A 23,694-nucleotide genomic window follows, 5' to 3' on the forward strand; every position below is an offset into this window, starting at 1 on the left:
TTTCTAGGGAGAATTGCTGAGTCAGGGGGATGGTACATGTAGAAATGTAATCGCTATTGCCAAATTACCTTCCAAAGGGATTGCTCCAGTCTGTAACTCACACCGAGAGTGAACGAATGATGTGCTTGTTTTCCCACATACCCAATGCTACCAGATATTATAAAACCTTATGACTTCATTAGTTTGATAATTGAAAAACTGTCGTCTCTTTGATGGTTACATTACATTTCTTTATGATTATTTTCCTTTTAAAAGTCCTAGTAAATCTAAGCAGCCTTCTTAGTGTGCCTGCATTCAACCTCAAAGTTTTGTGTAATAAATATCTTTGAAGATTTAAAATACAAAATGAATAATGCGTACAGTCCTACAAAAAACATTGACACAACTAAAAATTTCCTCTGTTGTAGTAATATTTTGGAAATCATGAATAGCATTCATCAAATTTTAAGTCAGTTGAACCCTGGCCAAATTTTACACAACTATTATAAATTTTCCTAAATGCACTTATGCTTATGCTCTGCTTAAATGTCATACTTTACTAAAATATCGGAGAGTAGCCAATTTGCAAACAATGCAACTCTTTCAGTGTTTTGGAAGTTTGTGAAGTGTCTTGTCACTTCAAATTAAAGTATAATTTTGATCTTAGTGGTAATAATACATTTCTGTGGAGTATTTTTCAAGAACATTTGCAATCACTAATAGAAAGAACATCTTATATGCTATTTTTCAGTGGTAGCAACTATGGATGTTGATCAAGTTTTGTTCAAATAATTTCGATTTTAAAAATACTGTATTTCTGGGGCGCCTAGGTGGCTCAGTCTAAGAATCCACCTTAGACTCTGGAGGACTGAGCCCCCGAGCTAGCGGTGTGTCTGCTTCTCCCTCTCCCTCTGCCCTTCCCTCCCGCGACCTCTGCCTCCCCTACCCTTGTGCGCTCTCTCTCAATAAATAAATAAAATCTCTAAAAATAATACCTTTCTAGTCAGAGTATTTGCTTATCAAAGAGTCACTAATTATTGAGAAAATAATTAAAGAAATACTTGTTTTTTATAGTCTAGGAAATGATAAATTTTAAGATAAGTTGTACTCCAAAAATAAATGAACACTTTGTTTATTTAAGAAGATAAAGAAATCAAGAGTCACATCAAAGGAGATGCTTCCACAGTCTTGCCTAAAATCTATTTTTTTCTCAAGTACATAGTCAGCTAAGACCTTCCTTAGTTTCCCAAGCCTTCTGCAGTTAGCAATGCGGCATTTATCATGAGTTTCCCACAATGCACTTAATAAGTGGCATTATACTTTTGAAAAACAGGAACAGGATAAAAGAATTTTAAAAGATTACTTATCAGTTTTGCTTACAAAACTCCCCTGCCCCAGAACCAGGGAGTCTTTTCAGTGTTATTCAAATATGATGCTCTTTATTCTTGGAGAATCCAAACACTCTTGACGGGACTATCCACATTTTCCTCATTTCTTTCCTCAGCAGTACCTCCATGCAAAGATAGGCAAAGTGTAGGAAAGACCACGAATCTTGTAACTGCCTAATGTTTTCTGGGAGCTCTATCAGGGAAACACTTGAAATAAAAAAAATGACTCAATCTGTTGAGTTCAGAAAATTAGCTGTGCATTTAATAGCTCTGCGGGATCCTAGTCAGTGAGAATATTCAGGACTTGATTTGTTAACGAAGTTAGGCTCTATTCAGTGAGACTTCCCACAGGAAACTGGGAATGTTAAAGCTAAGTCAACATCTTCATTGGAATGTTCGAAGTTATCCCGGAACCAGTGGTAGCTTTGCATTCAGTGTTGTATGTTTATTATTGTCCATTAAATAAAACTGGTATTTTCCTCCAAATACCATTTGTCTTTCTCCCAGTAGTACCTGTTTTCCTGTTTTCCCTGGATCTCGTTGTTTCTCTCTATGAGAACATCCCATGTAGTGTGTAAATATGGAACGAACCACCTCCTTCATCTTGAACAGGAAGAGGGTAGTTTCACAGGGGTTGGCAAACTTTCTGGAAACGGTCACACAGCAAATGGTTTTGACTTTGCAAGTCATCTGGTCTCAGTTGCAAAAACTTAACTCTGCCATTTTAGCATGAAATTAGCCAGAGACAAGATGTAAACAGAGGGGCATGGCTGTATTTCAATATCACTTTATTTATAGGAATAGGCAGAGAGCCGAGCCAGGTTTGACCCAGGGGTCTTAGCCTGCTGACCTCTGCTTCTAATTCAATACACTAAAGTGGTAAATCAATTTCAAATCTTTTAAGAGAATTGATGCCTTTAAATTTAGGCTTTTATGAGAATGGAGAGTAAAATGGTCTGGAAACTTCTCTGTATCCTGTTTCTCACCCTAGTGGCTTAGAGCTTGTAGAGATGAATTTTATATCTGAAAAGAAGCAGTGCCCTTAGCTGAAAACTCACTGTGGCCATGCCTTGTGCCAACATTTAGCAAATTTAGTAGAGGGGACGCTGTGTTTACCTAGTCATTTTCCCTTCCGCGCTCTCTCCTTGCTAATAGAGCCTGGGCTGATTCGAGTGGGTGCCGGTATGCCTCGCTGAAAACCAGGATTCGCCATATTCCTGATGTAAATGCTAACAGCATGTGGCATCCTTCTAGCAAAATGATATACAAGGGAAGTCTACTCAGAGCAGCTTCCAAAAAGCTGTTGTTTATCGGACTTTAAAAAAAGTACAGAGTCAGCTTTTACCCTTCGCTCTTCTTTTTTCCTACCATGTTTTTGATGTTTTGATGTCTGACATTTCTCGAGCATATTACAGCTGGGATGGTAAAGCCACATGTCTTGGTTGGAGGGAACTCCAAGCTGAAAGGAAATTGAGGTGTGGCCTTTCTAGAGAAGGTGTAGGGACTGTGCTAAATGCTTGAGTATAGATTCTTGAATGAGAGTAAAATTAACCTTATAAGATAAAGCCACTGCAGCCAAATGTCTGACACACACAGCCCATCTGAACCCTGGTAGCTTTAGCTTCAAAATATCATCTCTATTTATTGTGTAACATGCTCCAAAATTTAATTTTGCACCAGAGTCTAATTTCATAAATGTCTCATTTCTGTTTCTGTCTCTGTTTTAATAGTTTCTTCTCAAAGACAGTTCTATTTCAAAATAGCATTCGATTAGGAAATTGAAGAGTCCTCGAAAACACTTTCCCTGTCCTAAGACAGTCTTCATTAGCAGGTATGTTCAGAATTAAATAATCCTGCAGCAGGTGTCACTGACCCCAAACTCAGGTATGAAAGAGTAGGAGGATGCAGTAGAAATTGAAAGAGCTTTTGAAAATCAATATAATGTGAGGTTGTACAAGATGTCACAATATAAGGAGTTGCTCTTGGAGAAGCAGTAGGATGGCAGGGTCAGAGGGCAGCAGGTCAAGTTTTCCTTAGGATCTGAATGGGGAACAGGTAACCGTGAAGGAGGCACCTAGCTGGGAAATACTGTTGCAGAGCAGATAACAATCTGCTAAATAAAGATGGCATCATGACAGCAACCACACGGTCTGCAGGAGGAGAGAGATTTGCCATGGGATTTTCCTAAGATTTCCTTTTTAGACTTTTAGGGCTCAGTGCAGATAATTTATTTCCTGAAACTTTCCCAGAAAAGAATGTGTTTAATTCTCTTGGTCTTCAGAAATAAACAGATAAAATATTCCCTTAAGGAAATACAAATCAAAACCACAATGAGATACCACCTCACACCAGTCAGAATGGCTAAAATTAACAAGTCAGGAAATGACAGATGCTGGCAAGGATGTGGAGAAAGGGGAACCCTCCCACACTATTGGTGGGAATGCAAGCTGGTGCAACCACTCTGGAAAACAGCATGGAGTTTCCTCAAAAAGTTGAAAATAGAGCTACTCTATGACCCAGAAATTGCACTACTGGGTATTTACCCTAAAGATACAAATGTAGGGATCTGAAAGGGCACATGCACCTGAATGTTTATAGCAGCAATGTCCACAATAGCCAAACTATGGAAAGAACCTAGATGTCCATCAACAGATGAATAGATAAAGAAGATATGGTATATATATATTATATACATATAATATATATATAATGGAATACCATGCAGCCACCAAAAGAAATGAAATCTTGCCATTTGCGACAACGTGGATGGAACTAGAGGGTATTATGCTGAGCGAAATAAGTCAATCAGAGAAAGACAACTATCATATGATCTCCCTGCTATGAGGAAGTGGAGAGGCAATATGGAGGATTCTGGTGGTAGGAAAAGAATAAATGAAACAAGATGGGATCGGGAGGGAGACAAACCATAAGAGACTCTTAATCTCACAAAACAAGCTGAGAGTTGCTGGGAGGAGGCGGGTAGAGAGAGGGTGGTTGGGTTATGGACATTGGGGAAGGTATGGGCTATGGTGAGTGCTGTGAAGTGTGTAAACCTGGCGATTCATAGACATGTACCTTGGGGCTAATAATATATTATATGTTAATAAAAAAATAAAAAAAATTTTTAAAAATTCCCTTAAGGCCTCATTCTGGTCCACGTGTTGACTAGGGATCTCCAAAATATCCTTAACCTATTTGATACTTCAACGTGTTAACCTCTGAGAACAATTCTGACTCTACATTTTGACACTTGGAGGTGTTTCTCAACCACAGAGATTTGTAAACTTTATTTGAACGTTTTTATGGCGTAAATAACACTTTTTAAAGACAAATTTTACAAATAATTAAATATAAATAATTAAATTACAAATAATTGACATACTAGGCTATAAAAAGAACTTCTGAAACATTCTGACACTCTCTACTTTTTGTCCATAGAAATAGTTGCAGTTTTCAGACACTGTGGCATGAGGAAAAAGTGTCTGGATTTTCTTAATCAACATTCTTAATCTACATTTTGGAATGCAAAATTATTTTTTTCAGGTCTTATTAACTAAGCATTAATCTAATCAGATGTTTATACTAGTCATAACCTTTAATTAATGAATTTTTATTTGTTCATTCCAGAAATGCTGGCTTTCTCCATACCTAGACACTTCCTGCAGACACTTAATGGGAGTTAATACTATTCTAATATGTGTTCACGGAGAAGGGTGGGGATTAAAAGCTCCTTGAATTTTACTACTAAATCTGTTTGAAAAGCAATTTCCATTCACTCATCACCAAAGCACTTCCTTTACAATGCTGCTAATCATTTCACAAGAATCACTGGACATATTGATGTTGCTATCTTATTGGCTATATTCTTGCCTGATACAATGTGGTTCACAAAAGCACTACAAATTTTTTGCCATGGCACAGAAAATAAATAAATCCTACCATTAAAAATGCGATAAATGTTTGCACCTTGTATCACAATTGACTTAAATCCTGACTCTAATAGCTTGAGGATGAACAGAACTTCTCAGAAGAAAAGGGGAACACCAGAGCTGTCTGTTTGCTGTTTGAGGACTTCTCAGGGGATCCTGAGCCTTGGAAGGGGGCGGCATGGTGTCTTGTCAGGGGCATATACTTTACATACCGAGTATATTCCCCTCCTTAAGCCACAGAGGTACCTCAGGGTATTGGGGTTACAAAGAAATGTCCTTTTGTAGCCACATTTTTAGGTTATTTTAGAATCTACAAACATCCCCAAACTCGCACTTATAAGCAGTATCTTCCTTCCTGGACATATCTCTCCTAAATATTGGGCTTAGCCAGTGAAAGAGACCAGAAATGACCCAACAAGGAATCTCTAGGTCCTGTCTGTCGCAGCACAGTGGGCTGACCATCAACAATTATATTTAGAGTCCAGCAATTTCTAGTTCAGCAATGATATGAAGAATCCTCCGGGTATTGCTGGAAAGTATTTAACTTCACATTTGTGAAGAAATGAATGGGGGCGGAGTATCAGCTCCAGGTTCATTTCTTCTCACCTATTTCTGGCTTGCTTGCGGCTCCGCTGGTCCTCAGTGGAATAAATTCTACCAGGGGATTCATTCTGGAACACAGCAGAGAACTCGTCCTGGTGAGTAGCCCAGACTGCATCTTCTAAGAAGATCGGTCTGAGACCTTCAAATATTTTAGTTCATTTCACTCTCTGTGTTTGTATAGCTACCAGATCACATAAAAGACAACACGCAAAAAAAGCAAAAAATAAGGGAAGTCCCATTTTAACAATAGAATTCTTCTGAGAAATAATAAAGACTTTTCATATAACTTAATTCTTATGTCTTGATCATGTTATTGTTCAAATTATGCCCTCTCCTGTTTTAGGTTATTCTTAATTATCTATAAATGTCGCCCACATCATTTTGATAAAAACATTTCCAAACAATGAACAATATTTAAGAACTAGATAGACTTTTAATTTCACAAAATGGAACTATTAGAAATGTCTAGAATTTTACATAAACTTTTCTAACTTTTCCTTTCGTGAGGATCAGACATTCTGTTTTCAAGTCACAGTTGTTGGCTGGGTGTCTGCTTTGGTGTGGATCATGCCATTTAGCCTTCTATGTTTGTTTCTTCATCTCTAAACTGAGGTTAATAAATTTTGACCTTTTGCATTGGGGTTTTGCTCCTCTGTGAAGAAAATCATGAATGCCAGCAAAGTACCCTGAGATCTACAGATGAAAGTGCAGGGATGGAAGGAATTATTCTATTTAAGAGAGGAAAAAAGGTAGATACACATGAGTAAATCTATTTTACACGTGCTGTTCTGCTCCAGTGAAGGTGAATGGAGAGCGGTTCCCAGCGTGGGCAGAGGCTCACACGCGTGTTCTGACTGGTACGCAATAATATTGGGGATATTACCATTCCAAGCACACACAGATTCACTGACCTGATCAATTTGCCTCTTCATTTATTTATTCACAGCTGAATTCCACTTGCAATGCATGTGCCAAGCATTCATGTTGGCAGGTAGGGAAATAAAGATTGCTTAGTTTGTGCTTTTAAAATGAAGCTGAGAAAAAAATTAAATTCCAAATATTTCATAAGTTTGTTTTAGCAGCTGTATCTCCATAAGCCTTATGCTACTTTTTGTTCAGAGCGAGTGAAATACCTTGTGAAACTGGAGAAGATATGTGAGGACTGCTTTACTTCCTTCAACTTGACCCCTGCATCTGTCTTTTATTAAATTGCTTTTGATCTGGGCAAGGACCATGGCAGGTAGCCTCTCTTCAGGACCAGGAAGACCATCTGTTCTGCAATTTCTCTTTTAAATTCCTTTGCAAAATACAAGGACATGAACTAGTTGTCTCCATTTCCCTCTAGGAAATATTTTTACCCTCTTTCCTGATTGAGATCCATTTTAGATAATAATAATACCCAAGAGCAAACTTCAAATAAAATCTGTCAAAGAAAAGTCTCCCAAAAAATCATACTTGAATCCAAAATTTATAATTTTCTTCTGTAACAAAGATCATAGGCTTACAGAAATTGCATGTTGCTTGTTCAATGAAACATAAATTGTTCAAGACAAGGGTAAGGAACATGCTTCCTTTTCCTATCTTCTCCTGTAGAGAAGACTATACCTACCAGTTTTGTAAAACCCAGATGAAAACCACTCAAACACTCTGTTTTCAGTAAAAATATCAATCAGGTGTTCTTTCTCAATAGCTCCCCTTTGCCAGGTAAATCGAGGGCTTTTCATTTATGTTGCTTCCCAAAGATCCATGAAATCTGACCATTCCTGACCTCTAGAAGTGATCATAGTTCATACTCATTGAGCATTTGTATGTATCAGGTGCTGTGCGAGTACCCAAACTGATACTAACTTTTACCTTTCCCAATTCGAATAATAATTCCAAGAACCGCCATGGCAAATAGTGATAGTTTGCCATGTTACAAGTGTGTAAACTGGAGTGTGTGAAGACTGAGTAACCTTCTTAGAGACTCAAAGCTAGTGAGTGACAGAGACAAGATACAAAGTCAGGTCTGACTGATTTCAGAATCTTTCTCTTAACCCCTGTACTGTGCTGTCCACCATCAACACCTCTGGACATGAGACACTTTGTTTTATTGTCTCCCTATTGTTAGGTGCTACTCTCTATCTTCCTTACTCTCCATCCCAGTGAACTTCAGACTCACCTGCTCTAACCAATTCAACCAGAGTCCCTGCTGATAAGCAATGATTGCTGAGCTTTCTGCTGTTCTTTATAAATGTGTGAGGTAGCAACTTTTTTTCCCTGAAATATGTTTGTCTTGTGCTGTTCTTGATAAGTACCGATCCACTATATACCCTCAAAGAACTTTTATTTATTCCCAACTGGTTTGTCTTCTGCTTAAACTGAGTAAGATTACTGACAATTCTAGTACCTCCCATTGTTTCAAGAAGTGAGTTTTTATTAGAATGGGAGAAGAGAAGTAGAAACTTAGAAAAACCCAAGCTAAACCATGAAGTTGGCAAAATTTGACCCCTTGATCCTTGGAAGTTTTCCTTATCTGTGCAGTTCTCTTTTCATTAGACAAGTCAGCTGTTGGAAGGGTCTTTTGTAACAGGCATGATCACCTTGGTGTAACCGTTTCCAGAAGTATGGTATTTGAGATTAACATTCTATTGTTTGGTGGAAGGTCACTGAAAACTCCTAATGTAATTGTGGATTTAACTTTTTCTCTTTGTAGTTTTATCCATTCTTGCTTTGTGTATTTTGAAGCTTTGTTATTAGGTATAGAAACATTTAGGCTTATTTTGCCATTCTGATTTATTTATTCCATATAATTATGAAATAATCCTTTTTTATTCCTGGTAATAAATCTGCTCTAAAATCTACTCTGCTTTTGAGTAATTGAGCCCTCCCATCTTTCTTTCACTGTGTTGACATAATATATCTTTTTATATTCTTTTAACCCATTGTATCTGTATTTTAAAGTTTGTTTTCGTAGTCAACATATAGTTGGAGCTTACTTTTTAATCCAAAATGATACTAACTTTTAATTTCAGTGTTTAGACCATTTACATTTAATTTGATTAGTGATATGTTTAGATTTTAGTTGTTACCTTGCTATTTGTTTTGTAACTGTCCCATCTATTTTACCTTCCTTTTTACTTACTTTCTGCCTTCTGACTGAATAAATGTAGTGATTTCCTTTATCTTCTGTGTTATCCTATTGGCTAAAACACATTGTTTTCTTAATACTAATGGTTGCCATAGAGCATATTGTGCACTTCTTTACTGATCACAGTCTACCTTCAATTGTTATTCCACCGTTTCATGTATTTAATAAGATCTTTCAACATATTTGTTATTTCTCCCCCTTGGATTTTGTGCTATTGTTGTCAAACATTTTAATTATAAATTTGTTATAAATTCCCTAAAACATAGCTATTATTTTTGCTTACATGGTCTAAATATATTCAAATTCTAAGACATATGTCTTATTTATCCTGTAGTTACTATTTCTGGTATTTATTCTTTAGTGTAGATGTGCATTTCTTTTTTTTTTGTAAGATATTTTTTATTATTTTTAAATTAACATATAATGTATTATTTGTCCCAGGGGTACAGGTCTGTGAATCGTCAGGTTTACACACTTCACAGCTAGACGTGCATTTCTTTTTTTTTTTTTTAAAGATTTTATTTATTTGACAGAGAGAGATCACAAGCAGGCAGAAAGGCAGGTAGAGAGAGAGGAGGAAGCAGGCTCCCTGCCGAGCAGAGAGCCGGATGCGGGGCTCGATCCCAGGACCCTGAGATCATGACCTGAGCCGAAGGCAGCGGCTTAACCCACTGAGCCACCCAGGCGCCCCTAGACGTGCATTTCTATCTGATATTATTTTCCTTTTGCCCAGTGATATTCTTTAACATACTCTGTGGTTGTGTTCCTGAATTTTTCCAGTTTTTCTTGTCTTAAAATATTTTTATTTCATCTTTTTTTTAAAAAAAGAGTTTGGGGGGCATCTGGGTGACTCAGTTGGCTAAGCATCGCACTCTTGGTTTCAGTTCAGGTCATGATCTCAGGGTCATGAGATTGAGCCCTGTGTCGGCCTCCCTGCTCAGCAGAGTCTTCTTGAAATTCTCGCTCATCTCTCTGCCCCTGCTCATGCTCTCTATCTCTAAAATAAAATAAATAAAATCTCTAAAAAAAAAAAAAAGATATCTTCACTAAGTATAAAATTTTATTTTGAGAAGTTTTTAATTTTCTTCGCAAAATTTAAATATGTTGCTCCACTGCTTTCTCACTTGTATTGTTTCCAATAAGAACTCTTTCGCCATCCTACTCTTTGTGCTGTGTAAGAATATGTCATTTCTCTTTAGATGTTTAAAAAAAATTCCACTGGTTTACTGATTTAGAGGGGGGGGTGGGGAATGGGTGAGCCTGGTGACGGGTATTAAGGAAGGCACGGATTGCATGGAGCACTGAGTGTTATACACAAACAGTGAGTCATGGAACACTACACCAAAAACTAATGATGGACCATATGGTGACTAACATAACACTGTAGAAAAAATAAAATAAATGACCCTTAAAAATAAAAATAAAAATTTGATAATAACAAGTGTTGGTATAGTTTTCTTGTGCTTGAGATTTTGAGGACGATCTGTGGGTTTTTAGTTTTCAGGAAATTTGGAAAACTTATATATTATATTATATTTGCAAATGTTCCCTCTCCCTTTTTCAGAGAATCAGATTGTGCAACTGTCCAGTTGATCACCATCTTTTATCTAATTTTTGAGCTCACAGGATATAGTTATGTGTCCTAATGTACGTTTTTGCCAGTTCTAACATGTGTCAGTTCTTTATTGGTCTCAACTGATTATTTTCCACATCTTAGGCTGTGTTTTCATGATAATCTTTGCATGCCTGATAGTCCTTGATTGGATATTAGATGTTATCAAATTCTCCTTGCTCTTGCTGAGTATTTTTGTATTCATATAAATTTCTTTAAATTTGGTTCTGAAATGCAACTAAGTTACTTATAGTCAGATTTACACTTGGATTTCTTGCTTTTATGGTTTGCCAGGCAAATCCAAGTTAGTGTTCAATCCATAGCAAATTATTGTCTACTGAAGCAGGGTTTTCCTGATTTTTTTTTTTTTTTTTTTTTTTTTTTTTTTACATATAGGCTTCATGCCCAGCATGGAGCTCAACACAAAGCTTGTACTCAATGACCTTGAGATCAAAACCTGATCTGAGATCAAGGGTCAGATGCTTAACTGACTGAGCCACCCAGATGCCCCAAGATTTCTCTGAATTCTAAACTCACTGTTCCATGACTTTTTCCAGTTTCCTTGATGAGAACAAGTGCTGTTCCTGACTCTGTATGAACGCTAGGCACTGGGGCCGTTGATTCTTTCAGGTGGCCCTTTTCCGGGCTCTGAGTAGTCTTTTCACTGCAATTCAGACTGCTGAAAATTTGAGGGGTTCCCTCCATAGATCTCTAGGGTTTTTCTCTGTGCAGACTTGAGCACCCAGCATTTGCTAAGCCAAATCTGTGGCTAGATGTCTTTAAACAAAATCTCTTTCAGTTTTCTGTGTTCCTTAAACACAGTTTAACTTTGCTGACTTCCTTAACACAACAAATCTCTACCTCTCCAGTCTGTCTTAACTTTTCCTCTGTGCTTCGAATGCATTTTGTGTCTACCCCCATTGAGAAACTCAATACCATCTTATAAAAATATCTATTTACTTGTCTGTCTTCCTTGAAGGGAAAATTATTGATTTGACAATTTGATGTCCCTATTATATAGTAGTAGTTGACAGTATGTGTTGTTGGGTAAATAAGACAGAATTCTCAATCATTTCTTTAACTCTGAGACAGTGCCATCTGGGTATCTGAGATGCTCGTGAAAGAAACAGAGTCATACCTGGAAGCTTCAAACAAGATTCCAATCAAGTGTCAGTTGTTGTGAGCAAATGAATACATTTCCTCTTCTAGGCTATCCAGGTTTTATATATGAGTAATATCAAATATTAAATAAATATAGTGTATTTATGTGGGCTTTTAAATTGTGTAGAAAAATTTCCAGAAGATCTTTGTTCATAAGGTAAGCTTTCACTTCAAAAACTAGATTATTAGGACGCCTGGGTGGCTCAGTTGGTTAAGCCACTGCCTTCAGCTCAGGTCATGATCCCAGGGTCCTGGGATTGAGTCCCTCATCGGGCTCCTTGCTTGGCGGGGAGCCTGCTTCCCTCTCTGCCTCTGCCTGCCACTCTGCCTGCTTGTGCTCGCTCTCTCTCTCTCTCTCTCTCTGACAAATAAATAAATAAATAAAATCTTAAAAAAAAAAAACAACTAGATTATTATGTATAGGGAGGCTAAGGAAGAGTGAACAGGAGGGCAAATAGGACTGGAGATTTTAAACGCCTTTCTCCCTTCTGACCATTGCTATCTCTTAAGGTTTAGACACTCTGCTGTTTATCAGCTCTAGAGAACTGTCAATGGTTTTTGTTTTGTTTTGTTTTGCTTTGCTTTGTTTTTTTTCTACATATGGGCCATACTTTTATTTCTTATAATTCTCTCTTATTTAAAAGCCTCCAATGTTCCCTCTGTGTCTGTCTCTAGTTCTGTGAAACTCTTTTATGTTTTTTAAATATTTATTTATTTATTTATTTATTTGAGAGAGAGAGCTAGAGGGCTGGGAGGGGTGGGCAGAGGGAGAGAGAACCTCAAGCAGAGCCCAACGCAGGGCTCGATCTCACAACCCGAGATCATGACCTGAGCTGAAACCAAGAGTCAGATGTTTAACAGACTATGCCACCCAGGCACCCCTTGTTCTTTGTGCTTGGAAATATCCTCTCTTTGAAAGGTTGGTCTTGCCTCCTTCTTCAGATACTTAGCCCAGATGTGGTTATCTGATCACCTTCTCTCATAAGCATGTCCCCTTTTAGGAAAGAGCTGATGGTCATTGAAGTTTGGAGCTCTTGATTTAGAGGTGGGCAATAGTCCATTCCTGCATTAGGGCCTCACTGGAGAGCTATGTGATTTTTGCCGTTCCTGGGAGCTATCTTCTCTACCTGATTCAGAAAATGAAAACAAATTAAATGGATATAGATTTCAGATAGTTTAAAATCACTTTGCATGGGTTAAGAGAAACTAATCTTCAAATATCTTCTCAATTCAGGATTAAGTGCCAAACTTCAAGAGGCTCATTTGATTGTGGCTGTTTCTCAATTTGTTCAATTTCATTAGGTGTGCTTAGTGGCCACTTCGGAAGTGGAAATCCAAACAGGTAATGAGCAACATCCAATTTGCATGTAAGCCAATTGTTTTTGAGAAAAGATTAATTAAAAGAAGTGGCAGGTTAATTTAAATCAAGCAAGGCCAAGCATCTATCCTGAGTGTAAATCCCTCACCCATTTTTATCCTCCTGGATAGGATGTAGAAATCTGCATTGGGTAAATACCTCCACCAGGAAAAAAAGGAGTTAAGAATCTTATTTAGACCTTTGAACTAAGTCTTTCACAATTTAACAGATGCTCTTAAATGAAACAAGCTCATTTCACCAAGTGTATTTAATAGTATCAATTTTCACAAAGAAGAGTAGGTATGTTTTGCAAGTGAGGGGGTGGGGTTAATGTGGAGAGGAAAGTGCACCCTATAACCTCGTCTCCCTTCACCCATTCCCATATCACACATTTTTTGACTTACATTTTCACAGGCACTTAAATGACTGCAGATAGATAGCCAGGGTGGTCCCAACAAGAACTGGGGTTCAGCTTGGCAGCACACTTCTGTAGTCATTGTGACAAGCTTTGATAAATAAGCTGACAACTACATTCATCTTGGAGAAGAGAATAACATCGATGGAAAAGGCACTTTTTTTACTCTGTCTATCCAGAAAGTCACCTCTGCACCCGGGACAAACTTGAAGAAGGAGGCTGATGGATGAGAAAGAAAAGTATATTACTTATAGCACACTTTCTGTTTTGCTTCTCTGTCCATAGAGACTGAAGGAATTAAAGCAACGGGAATTTGCTCGAAACGTAGCTTCTAAGTCATGGAAAGATGAGAAGAAACAAGAAAAAGCACTTAAAAGGCTTCACCAGCTGGCCGAGTTAAGACAACAGTCTGAATGGTAAGAATTAGAGGTGTCTGGGATGGGATGGTTCAAAACTCCCTTCAGTCATCAGGAAAATGTCAAAGATAAATTTGCTTGATCCACTGTTACATGTAAACAAATTGTAATTAATCAAAAGATACATTTGGGGACAAAGAGGTCTAGTAGTTAAACGCTCATGAGTTCTTTCGTATCTGACTTTTTTCTTTCTCAATATTGTTAATTTTACGTGCACTTTAATGAAATTATCTAAGGATGACTCTAATGTACTGGTCTTTATTCTGTCCAGTTGATTTAAATGGACCCGTATAGCTCTTAAGTAATTATTTTAAGTTTTATAATAATAATTTTAAAAAAACATAAAGAACAGTGCATCTTTTGGGGAGGAAAGAAATCTGTACATTTCCCTGTACACACCTGAACTTGGAATAAATAGCGCCACCGTTGTCCAGATGACAAAAGAAGATGTAATTAATGAGGTTGAAAGTACCACACCGTGACATTTAAATTGATAATTATAAAACACGTTATACTAATACATCCTTGTAGCTTAAAAATAGCTGTTTTGCAGAAGCTTGGAACTGCCAAATGTTTCAAAGTGAGGCAATTGTTACCTGGAACTCAATTAAATTTGCTGGTTGTGATTTGTGTTCCTATGAATCATAATGTTGAACACCTAATGTAGGTAATTAATGCAGTTGACAGCAGCCTAGTGAATTGTGAAATTTTTTTTTTTTAAGATTTTATTTATTTATTTGACAGAGAGAAATCACAAGTAAGCAGAGAGGCAGGCAGAGAGAGAGGAGGAAGCAGGCTCCCTGCTGAGCAGAAAGCCTGATGTGGGGCTCGAACCCAGGACCTGGGATCATGACCTGAGCCGAAGGCAGCGGCTTAACCCACTGAGCCACCCAGGCGCCCCTGAATTGTGAAATTTATAGCTCCGTGCCACAATGTAAACTGCTGTTGTTGAAATGAAAAACAATATGTGAGAAATTTGGGAATGAATGACTCGAATTATTGAGTACTATAAAATATTAGAGCTCAAATTTGATTCTAAGAAAATATTTATTTGAAGGATCAATTTATGAGTAAAAACACAGTATTCACCTTAAATACATTCTTATATTTGTAGCTATCTTAGACTAATTTAATTAACTTATCAAAATCCATAAAAGATGATCATGAAAAAATTCAGTGAGAAATTTGGTTTTAAAAAAAATAAAGTTTGAAAAAATATGTGTCCAGAGGTGAGGTTAGTATAAAAGTGCATGTTCGAGGTCCTCTATAATCATAGAAACAGGACACATAACTGGTACTGAGCTTTCCACCTGCCAACAATGAACAACATTTCTCTGTCCATTATTCTCATAACAAAGGCTTCTAAGTAGGATGATTCAGATAACAAGAAAATTCTTCTATGATCCTATAGAGAAGGGAGGAGAATTTACTAGTAGTAAGAATATTCGAATCAGACTGATGAAAAAAAATGATGGCAGAAAACTGGTAATGGAGCTTATGAAGGGCTGTCAACTTTGGCCATATCTTGTGTAATTCAACACAACCTGGTTCCTCAGCCAGCCTAGTTATCATATGGGGGTGGAGAGTCATTCTGTTTGTGAACTTCTACTATGTATAAATTTAACTATAGTGCATATTGATATGGACATTTTTCCAAAATTCAAAAATTATAGGACCATTGACTCTGAAAAAATGGAATTCCTTATATAAGAGCTGGATAATGTGGGACATTAGGATATTATATAATTGAAAGAAATTATGTTGTTTTGATATGGGAAAGCACACTTTTGCACAGAAGATAATTAAATTGTGCATGTGTTTAGTTGCCAAGAGTTAGAATTTTGGGAGAGCTATTAGAATGGATAATCAATTAATAAGAATGAAGGGGTACCTGTATAGTCATTTTTTTATTATAAATAAAAACAATTATGTAAAAAATATAGAAAGAAACTAAAGGAAGTTCTAGGAAAGGAAGTAAAATCATAAATAAGAATATAACTATAAAAATTAAACCCTTAGTTAAAAGGCATAAATTTCTATTAAAATAATAGAATTGAAAAACACAAAGATAGAAAAGTGGGATTATTCCAAAGTAATAAAAATAAACCAGATTTAAGATAAGGGAATTTAAACTGTAGAAAGAAATGGGATAAAGAATTTAAAGCACATACCTTAGTGGGTAGAAAAGATTAATAATGAGGGTAAAATGCTAATACTTGTAAAAACAATTATAAATGTAGATTGGATTATAAAGCAAGAACAAGAAGTAGGGACAAGAACAAAATATAATACAAAGACAATAAGAGGACTAAAAATATTTAAAAGAATATAAAAGAAAGAAGCTTACACATTCGAGAGATAAACGGTAAAATAAAATAGCAATACAGAAAAGAACATCTAGGCTTACATAAATCAAAGCAAGAAAACACGCAAATAGTGCCACAATAATAAGCAAAAATATTATTAAGGGAAAAATAGAAGTAATATAAAAATAGTAAAATATCTGAGTCATGATGGAATCATGAGAGGTAGAATGATAATATTCATACACCAGACCTTTGAAATAATTTCTGCTACATGCTGATGTTATCAGACTAACTGACATTCCTAGAGAAGGTAACTCAGCAGAAGTATAGCTGCAACTTAATCTAAAGTGTCTCTTTGGCCCTGAGGCAAAATCCAGAGCTGTGGCTCTCTCCGGGCCTCATCCTTCTAGCCCCAGACTGCAGGCACTTTAGAAGACCAATAACTGTGATTAATCTCTGTGCTATCTATTTCCCTTTATGTTTGAAAGAAATATTTAACAAGCCATACGCTATCTCAGAGTGTTCCTTTCCTTTCTTTTTTGAAGTTTTTACTTAAATACTAGTTAGTTAACATATTGTATATAGTATTGGTTTCAGGAGTAGAATTTAGCAACTTGCATGCAACACCCAGTACACATCACAACAGGTGCCCTATGTTAGGGTGTTCCTTTCCATTCCTCATGCTGAATACGCCTAAACCCCCCCTCTAAAAAAGCATTTTAAAAATGATCCAAAAAAAGAAGGTTAATGTGATGAATAAGAAGAAAGTTTTCGTTATCAAACAGTTACTGGAAATTTTCAAAAATTTATTTTCCACCAGAGTCAAGAGAACACTGTAATTCTAAAGCTACGGCCATTAGTTTATGAAGAGGGAACAACCTGAAAGTATTAAAGAATGAATGGTGGCTGAAACTATTGTAAATTAAAATCCGTATGGGCATAGTAAGTGATAGATTGGATATTGTAAAAAATTGAACTGGTAAAATAGAAATTAAAAGCAAGAAGTTCTTTCTGAACAAGAGAAATACACTAAAGACACTAAAGTACTGAGATAAATAATAAGACCTAACAGATATATTCAGGAGAGCCTTAACATGTAAATTCCAGGATGAAAAGCTAAGCAGGGAAGAAGCAGTAATCAGAGAAATCAGAAGAAAATAAAACCGAACTAAAGAAGTTGAATTGGAAGTACCCAGCAGTACTAGCAAATATTAACCCAAAGAAATCAATCTGTAACTATGGTCTGGCAAAATGTGATATTGATATATATATATATATATATACACACACACATACATATATGTATAGGTATATATACACAGTAAAATAATAATAATAATAAATAATAAAAATAGATCCTCAATAGTAAAAGATATATATATATCAATATATACAAATATAATAAAAATAATAATAATAAATAGTAATAAAAATAGATCCTCGATAGCAAATGTAATAAAAATACATTATAGATTGGAAATATAATAAATATATATACATAAGTGAAAAGGAAAATTGCAAAATCATACAAGTGCCTCAGTGGATTCATTTCAAAAGTGAATAAAAGGAGGCTAAGTATTTTTCTACAATATTAAACATGTAAACATGAGAAAGCAAAGTATATGGAATTTGGTAGACAAAAGGAATGTTCTTCCAGAGTTGTATACTAATTGGCCAAATAGTCATAACTGAAGGCAACAAGAAAGAGTTTCTCAGAGGAAGGCTCAGAAAACACACTTCTCCATTAGAATCGAAGCTACATATGGAAAAGATATCACTCGTTTTAGTATTGTATATTCAGGTAACAAATGACTGAATAAAAAAATAAATAAATAAGAACCTAAACTAGGAAAAGGCAAACAGACATACATCAAAGCCAAGTCAAAGAAAAAGATTAGATAAATGGTGTGATTTGTGTTGGCCTCCCCCCAGGAAGGCCTTGTTTTGTAGTTTTAAGGCAGAACATTAAAGAGACAATTTTAACCTAAAGACTTTCATCTCTTATGCTACTGTTGTTTCCAGTTTTCTGACTAAATTACTAATTTAAACTCAGCGGAATGAATAATGTCTACAAAGCTGTTAAAAGATAAAACAGATATATGCATAAAATGTAGAAAATATTTAGGTGAGGAAGATGCAAAAGAAAAGATTTCTAAATAATTGAAGCTATGGAGATGTGGCTTGTACAAGCTATGGCTTGTAGATGTGGGTTACTTTATTATGCATTCGGTATAATTGGTCAGAATAGAGCAGTCAAGGAGGAAGAACTAGCCACACTGTTTCAAAGGGAAGCAAACAGGAGGGACTTTAAAACAGAGGCAACAAACATTATAAACTGGTAGCCATTACACGAAAAGGCAAAAGTCACGTTGGAAGTGACTTTTCGTTCCCTTTCATTTCTTATTTAATGTGAAGTCACTGATTGAAAAACTCTTTGTGAAACAATGTTAAATCCAAAAAAAAACCCCATAGGTTCTGCAGAACACCTATTGGGGTGTAAATGCAGCACTTTAATTTCTTCTGCAGCACAAGCGTAAGATAGTCACCTGCTATTGTTTCTTGCTAATTTCAAAAGAACACACTTCAGTGACGCATTTTAGAAACAGCCACTCTGAAACATGGGTGTTGCGAGTTGTATAAACACGTTGAAATAGTTATCTTTCATAAATAAAGTAATTCATCATAAAAACTCTAACAAATGTTCACATATAGATAAAATTTCAAATCTAATGTTTTAGTCATGTAACTATTTATTGTATTTACAGTGTTTCTGGAAATGGACCAGCATACAAAGCTCCCAGGATAGCCATAGAAAAGCAACTCCAGCAAGGAATTTTCCCAGTTAAGAATGGCAGGAAGGTATCGTGCATGAAAAGCGCTCTTCTCCTTAAAGGAAAGAATCTGCCCAGAAGCATTGCCGATAAACAGCGGTCTGCCATGCAAAACCGACACCAGTTGCAAACGGACAGACGTTATTTGTTCGGAAATCGGGTACCACAAACCTCTTCGGATCTCAGCAATGCAAACCACAGGACAGGAGTATCATTTTCTTTTTCCAAAAAAGTGCATCTGAAATTAGAATCTTCAGCCTCCGTTTTCAGTGAGAACACAGAGGAAAGCCACGATTGTAACAAGTCACCCACCTACAAAGCAAAACAAACTGCGGAGAAATGCAAGTGCCGCAGGTTTGCAAATGAGAATACGCAGCTCGCTAAGGAAAAAGATATAAACATCACACCACGCCATCTGGAAAGTGTCTTACACAATACCTTCTCCATAACCTCTCAAATCCTGCAAGACAAAAATGACTCTATTGATGAAACTGTAGAAGATTCGATTGGCATTCATGCTTCATTCTCTAAATCTGATGTTCATCTTTCGGGTGTGGATTTGACTCCTTGCAGCAGAGAAAAAGAAACTAGAAGTACACTGAAGAACTCTTCAGAAAACTGCATTCATCACTCATGCCAAGCAAGAGCTTCCTCCAGCCTACCAAACATTTACAAGCACAGTGATGGCAGGATATTTGAGTGTCTGGATGAGTTTCCATCACTGGCACCAAGTAAGCAAAACAGTACAGTGCATCTGATTCCCGACTCCGGAATGGAGACGAGAGAAGCATCTTTAGATGAAACAGAAGGAGTTAGCAAAAATGTACAGAGCCTTGTAAGAGACGTGTGTCCCCACGATACGAAGTCAAAACCATTGCCTTTTCTCCACGTACAAAGTAAGGATGGCCACACCACTCTCCAGTGGCCTACGGAACTTCTGCTCTTCACAAAAACAGAGCCCTGCATCTCTTACGGATGCAACCCATTGTATTTTGATTTTAAGCTTTCTCGGAACGCAAAGAGTGACCATGATTCAGAGGACCTAAAAACAGAATTGATGAAGGAGCCCTCGGAAATGAAGACAACAATACAGAGCCAAGTCTCAGGTTTAACCGAAGACCAACAAAAATTGATCCAGGAAGGTGATCGGTCTCCGAAACCAAAGATGATGATAGCTAATCCAGATTGGGAAAATTTCCAGAGAAAATATAATTTGAGCTGCAATGATTCTAAGCCAAATATGAATCATCATAATTTTAGCGCAAGTGATTTGGAAATGAAAAATCCTGAAGTGCCTGCTTACCTTGATATCTCTCTGAAGAACTGTGTAGAAAACAACAATAATAGTGATAAGCAACTTAAGGAACCTTCCAGGGCCCATTGGCAAAGCTGTCAAAGGGTCGTCCTAAATGAAGCAAGTGAGGGCCTAGCTTTTTCTCCTTACATCTCGAGGACTAAGAAACCAAAACTGATTCCTCGCAATCCTCATTCAGATTTTGAAGATGCAAATCAGTTCACCTGGAATTCTAGTTCTTACCCAGTAAGGGGTCACGGTGGTCATGAGAAGGACTTCAGTGTAATTTTGAATAGTAACCACACGGGCATGACCCACAGGACTTCCGGATGTAGAAACCAAACTTTCAAGAGAGATTCCCCAAACCTGTCTCTGACTAGACTTTCTAGCCCTTCAGACACATGCCCCGGCAGCATATCCAGCCTGAGAAGTGGTTGTTCAAGTCCTAAGTCCAGGGGGAATGGCCGAGGTAATTTGCTCTTCTTTTGCAAAAGGGAACACAACTCCTCTGAAGGGCACAAAAGGAGACATCAAAAACACAGCTGCCTCTGCCCATCTGAGGAGATGGCCAAGGGCACCTGCCTGCCATCTGAAATACAGAGAGATCGGAATTGCAGATCGTGGGAATCGGCTAAGAATGAAAAATACTCCACACATAGATATGGTCGCTGTAGACAAAGACCTAAACCAGGCAAAAATCAGCAGCAGTTTTCAGGGACCAAATCCAGGAGAATCCCCCACTATGATTCTAGCTCACAGCTGTCCTGTCCTGGGAACAGTGAAAAGCCACCACATGGCCAGGGACCTCGGCGAGGCAGATGGGGCTCTTACTCAGGAGAGAGTGTTTATTGCTTAAACAAAAGCAAGAGAAGTCAAGAGTCTTTGGACAGCCCTCATATTTGTGACCTGGGAAAAGTAAATTCCATGCAGTGTCACTCTGGGAACATCAGCTGCCTTCTAAGAAACTGTTCCAGCAGCCCTTCGGAAACCACAGAGTTGACGGAAGGAGAGAGGACCCCCTTGACAGCCAAAAGTCTTTTAGAAAGAGTGCAAGCCAAGTGGTGTCAGGAACAATCAACTAATTTTGAGGTCTCTTCAAAGAATCACAAAAACGAATCAGAGGCTCATTCACAAATTCAATGCACAATTCAATTCACACCACTGGGCTGTCACCCACCAGCATTGCCTTTGTCTGAAAAAACACAGATCGCAAGTAAAAAAATGAATGATCAAGGCAGTGCGATTCAAAGGACTCTAGAGAAAGACCACGTCAGAAGTTCACCGACAAATAATGTCGCTGTTTTAGGAGATCCTGATTGTGATAACCATCTTTCTAAAGGTCTAATTCATGTGGTAGCAGATTCTCAGTCACCAAACATGAAAAAGAACCCAACAACAAAAGAACAAGTAAAACCTTTAATTAGTGAAGTCCAGCATTTTATTCAGAGCCGTGACCCAGTACCAAATGATTTCCCTGGTGCTTTTCCATCGAACAGATACACTGGTGTTACTGATTCAACAGAGACCAAAGAGGACCAGATAAAACTAGACTTGGAGGATGTGAGCCTGCCTATGAATCATGGAGAGGGAAACATAAACCCTTACTGTGACAGAACTATGCAGAAGCATGACAAAGTAGAAGATGAATCAGAAGTGTGCCATAAATCCAGCTCGCCCCCTTTAATTCAACAGCCAATCACTTTTTCTCCGGAAGAAATAGATAAATACAAGCTCCTCCAGCTACAAGCCCAGCAGCACATGCAGAAACAGCTCCTGTCGAAGCATCTTCGAGTTTTGCCTGCTTCAGGGCCAACTGCCTTCTCCCCGGCCTCGGCCGTCCAGACGGTCCCGGTTCACCAGCATGCCTCCATCACCACCATCCACCACACGTTCCTGCAACATTTTGCTGTTTCTGCTTCCTTAAATTCCCATGGCGGCCCCCTCCCCATAGCTCATCTGCATCCTCTTCCCCAGCCACATTTCACTCCGTTCACATTTTCGCCTCTGACTCCCACGATCATCCCAGCGCACCCCACTTTCTTAGGGGGCCACCCCCTACATTTGGTCACCACTGCTCCCTTCCACCCATCCCACATCACACTTCAGCCCCTGCCCTCGGCCGCTCTGATCCCCACGTTGTTTGGCCCTCACTTAAACCCCGCCACTGCTTCCATCATCCACTTGAACCCTTTAATCCAACCGGTGTTTCAAGGTCAAGATCTTTGCCATCATTCTTGCTCCAGTCAGATGCAACCGTTAAATGGAGTGAAAGAGGCCTTAAATGTATCAGCGCACTTGAACTAACAGGTGTCCAAGCCCCTCTTGCGGATAAATAAAACACATTGTCACTACCTACAGAAATGGTATATTTAAAGTGATCTATCTGATTATTATTAAGATTTTAAATATTGGTGCCAATTCAAAATGTGACCAGTATACAAATCTGAACTGAATTGCCAATATCAAAACAGGAGCATTTTAAGAATTTATTTTAACTTGAATAAATAACAGAGCAAATTTAAAGTAACTCTGTGGAAGAGTAGAGGGAAATGTGTTAAAGGTATATTTGGATGAATTCTCACACAATATTTTAAAATGATAACAAAACATTCAGGCAGGTCATTGATATTACAAAGAAAATAAACTGGAACATAATATTGTATGTTCTAGGTGTTTGCTGCACGAGTGAATGAATGGATCACACATTTGGTTTTATGCATCAGGTAATAATAAAAGGTCAGTGAATTAAACTGTTTATCAAAAATAATTCCTATGGTTAACTACTGACCAAGCTTTCAATCAATATAATCTGTTTCAGTTAAAATAATTTATATTTTCATAGGAAATAAGAGATGGCAAGAAATTTTCGGATTAATTCAAGTTGAAAATTACTCTTCAATGAAAACCAATCTTTACACAGATTGTATCATTGAGTTTCCGTGAAAAGTTGGGTTATCTTCGTTTCACATACATCTGTGTTAAGAGAATTTTGTAACCGTAAGAGTCATCAACATCTAAAATTAAGAATATTTAATTTTTGTATAAGAAAACATATATAAGCTATCACTAGTATTTGATAATGCAAAATAAAAAATAAAATACACTCAATACCATTTTGAATATATTGCTTAATCTTTCAAACATTACAGGGATTAAAATATTAAGTTTTCTTTATTCTTCTACTTAACAAATCTTACTGTGTTCACCCAAAATTATGTATAAGTAGAGAGATGAACATTTGGAAGTGTCAGAATTTTTACATGATCTTTATCG

At 37.3% G+C, this 23,694-nt stretch overlaps 1 protein-coding gene across 1 annotated transcript in view; it reads left to right on the forward strand.

The window, feature by feature from the left end:
- ZNF804B (zinc finger protein 804B) overlaps positions 1-22,725 on the forward strand; it is a 108,985-nt gene extending 86,260 nt beyond the window's left edge. The window contains exons 3-4 of the mRNA XM_047694364.1: positions 13,860-13,990; positions 19,062-22,725. Of these exons, the coding sequence (XP_047550320.1) occupies positions 13,860-13,990; positions 19,062-22,725 (3,795 nt within the window). The remainder of the gene's footprint in view (positions 1-13,859; positions 13,991-19,061) is intronic.
- Positions 22,726-23,694: the final 969 nt, after the last annotated feature.

The sequence above is a fragment of the Lutra lutra genome, chromosome 11 (genome assembly GCF_902655055.1).
Source record: "Lutra lutra chromosome 11, mLutLut1.2, whole genome shotgun sequence".
NCBI lineage: Eukaryota > Metazoa > Chordata > Mammalia > Carnivora > Mustelidae > Lutra > Lutra lutra.